Source organism: Scheffersomyces spartinae (genome assembly GCF_019049425.1).
Source record: "Scheffersomyces spartinae strain ARV_011 chromosome Unknown scaffold_52, whole genome shotgun sequence".
In the NCBI taxonomy this organism is placed as follows: Eukaryota; Fungi; Ascomycota; class Pichiomycetes; order Serinales; family Debaryomycetaceae; genus Lizanozyma; species Lizanozyma spartinae.
In genome coordinates this window covers 1-1,779 of record NW_025065099.1, presented here as the reverse complement: position 1 = coordinate 1,779, position 1,779 = coordinate 1, and the positions used below count along the sequence as shown (strand labels likewise).

Here is a 1,779-nt window from a genome sequence, read left to right as displayed (position 1 = left end):
CTTTCGTTCCGTAGGAAGTCCTAAGGTATTCACATCCGCCATACAATACCAACATGGCTAACACAAATTGATGCCAAGAATTATAGAATTCGACATGCAGTATTGACTTCTGTCACCATCGGTATCAATATGTCGGTAGGGAGTCAAGCGCAGACAAGATAGATCTCTAGAAACCGCAAACTCATTGTCATATCCAGTTATTAACTCTGAGTATTGATCGACACCTATAAGAACATTCCATAGAAAGCCTCAACTGCTGACCATATTTACGATCCATGGAAAGAAGATGGTGGCATTGAAGAAGAAATTCGCGATTTAGTGACATATGCATGCTGCATAAATAGCGACCAAACAATGCTTTGCATTGTTTGCCTCAATAAACATAAACAATAGGTGCAAAAGGCGAGCCCATATAGTCATCAATCCAACCAAGTGAAGTGGGTATCAAAAATATGTATATAAGCTAGCATGCACCCATAGTAGAAGAAGAATTTATGTATTTGCTTTCTAATTAGGATTCTATTGTATTTTATCTCCATTCGTTGAAACTCAACTTTTACTTTCGTTAACATACCCTACAAAATACATTCAATCCTTATCAATTAACTATGTTGGCCAAATCATTACTCTTATGTATGGCTTCTGCCTTTGTTGCTGCTTCTGAAGTTGCAGTTTACTGGGGTCAAAACTCCGCTGGTGGTCAAGAAAGATTATCAACTTACTGTGATAGCACTAGTGTTGATATCGTTCTTGTTTCCTTCATTAACGGATTCCCAAACCTTGAGGTTAACTTCTCTAACCAATGTGGTGCCACTTTCCCCAGTGGTTTGTTGCATTGTCCTCAAATTGGTGAAGACATTAAGTACTGTCAATCTAAGGGTAAGAAGGTTATGATCTCTATGGGTGGTGCTAGTGGCTCCTACGGTTTCTCTTCTGAAGCTGAAGGTTCTGAATTTGCCACCACCTTGTGGAATAAGTTTGGTGGTGGTTCCGATGCTGAAAGACCATTCGACGATGCTGTTGTTGATGGTTTTGATTTCGATATCGAACATGGTGCTGAAACTGGTTACGTTGCTTTGGCTGAAGGTTTGAAATCTTACTTTGCTACCGCTTCTAAGAAGTACTACCTTGGTGCTGCTCCACAATGTCCTTACCCTGATGCCACTCTTAACCAATTATTGACTTCTGTCGCACTCGATTACTCTTTCATCCAATTCTACAACAACTACTGTAATTTGGGTCCAAACTTCAACTGGGCTTCCTGGGCTGAATACGCTGCTACCGTCTCTCCTAACAAGGATATTCAATTGTTCCTTGGCTTGCCAGGTTCCGAAGTTTCTGCTTCTGGTTACACCCCTTCTGCTACTGTTAACAAGTACTTGTCTGATATTCAATGTGGTCCTAACTTTGGTGGTTTTGCTATCTGGGATGCTTCTTCCGCTTGGTCCAATGTTGACTCAAACGGTGACAACTACGCTGTCCAGTTAAAGAACTTGTTGAACGAAGCTGATCCTTGTACTACTTCTGCTTCTTCATCTTCTTCTGCTACTTCCACTAAATTATCCACCACCACTGCTGCTACCACCTCCGATGTCTTGAGTTCAAGCGCATTCTACGGTAACGTTTCTTCTTCTGCTGTCCCATCTGCTTCCGAAGGTGCCACTACTTTCACCACTAACTACAACACCGAACTCATTACTGTCACTTGTACCAAGGATGTTTGCCACCACGCCAAGCCTACTGATGCTCAAAACATTTATGAAACTTCTTATGGTACTG

The 1,779-nt window shown here is 41.5% G+C and overlaps 1 protein-coding gene across 1 annotated transcript; it reads left to right on the top strand.

The window, feature by feature from the left end:
* Nucleotides 1–608: 608 nt before the first annotated feature.
* Nucleotides 609–1,656, top strand: CHT1_4 (glycoside hydrolase family 18 protein; the record flags this gene model as incomplete). The annotated part of the gene is made up of 1 exon (XM_043194905.1): nucleotides 609–1,656. A coding segment is annotated over one exon (1,048 nt), but the record flags the coding sequence as incomplete, so codon positions are not given.
* Nucleotides 1,657–1,779: the final 123 nt, after the last annotated feature.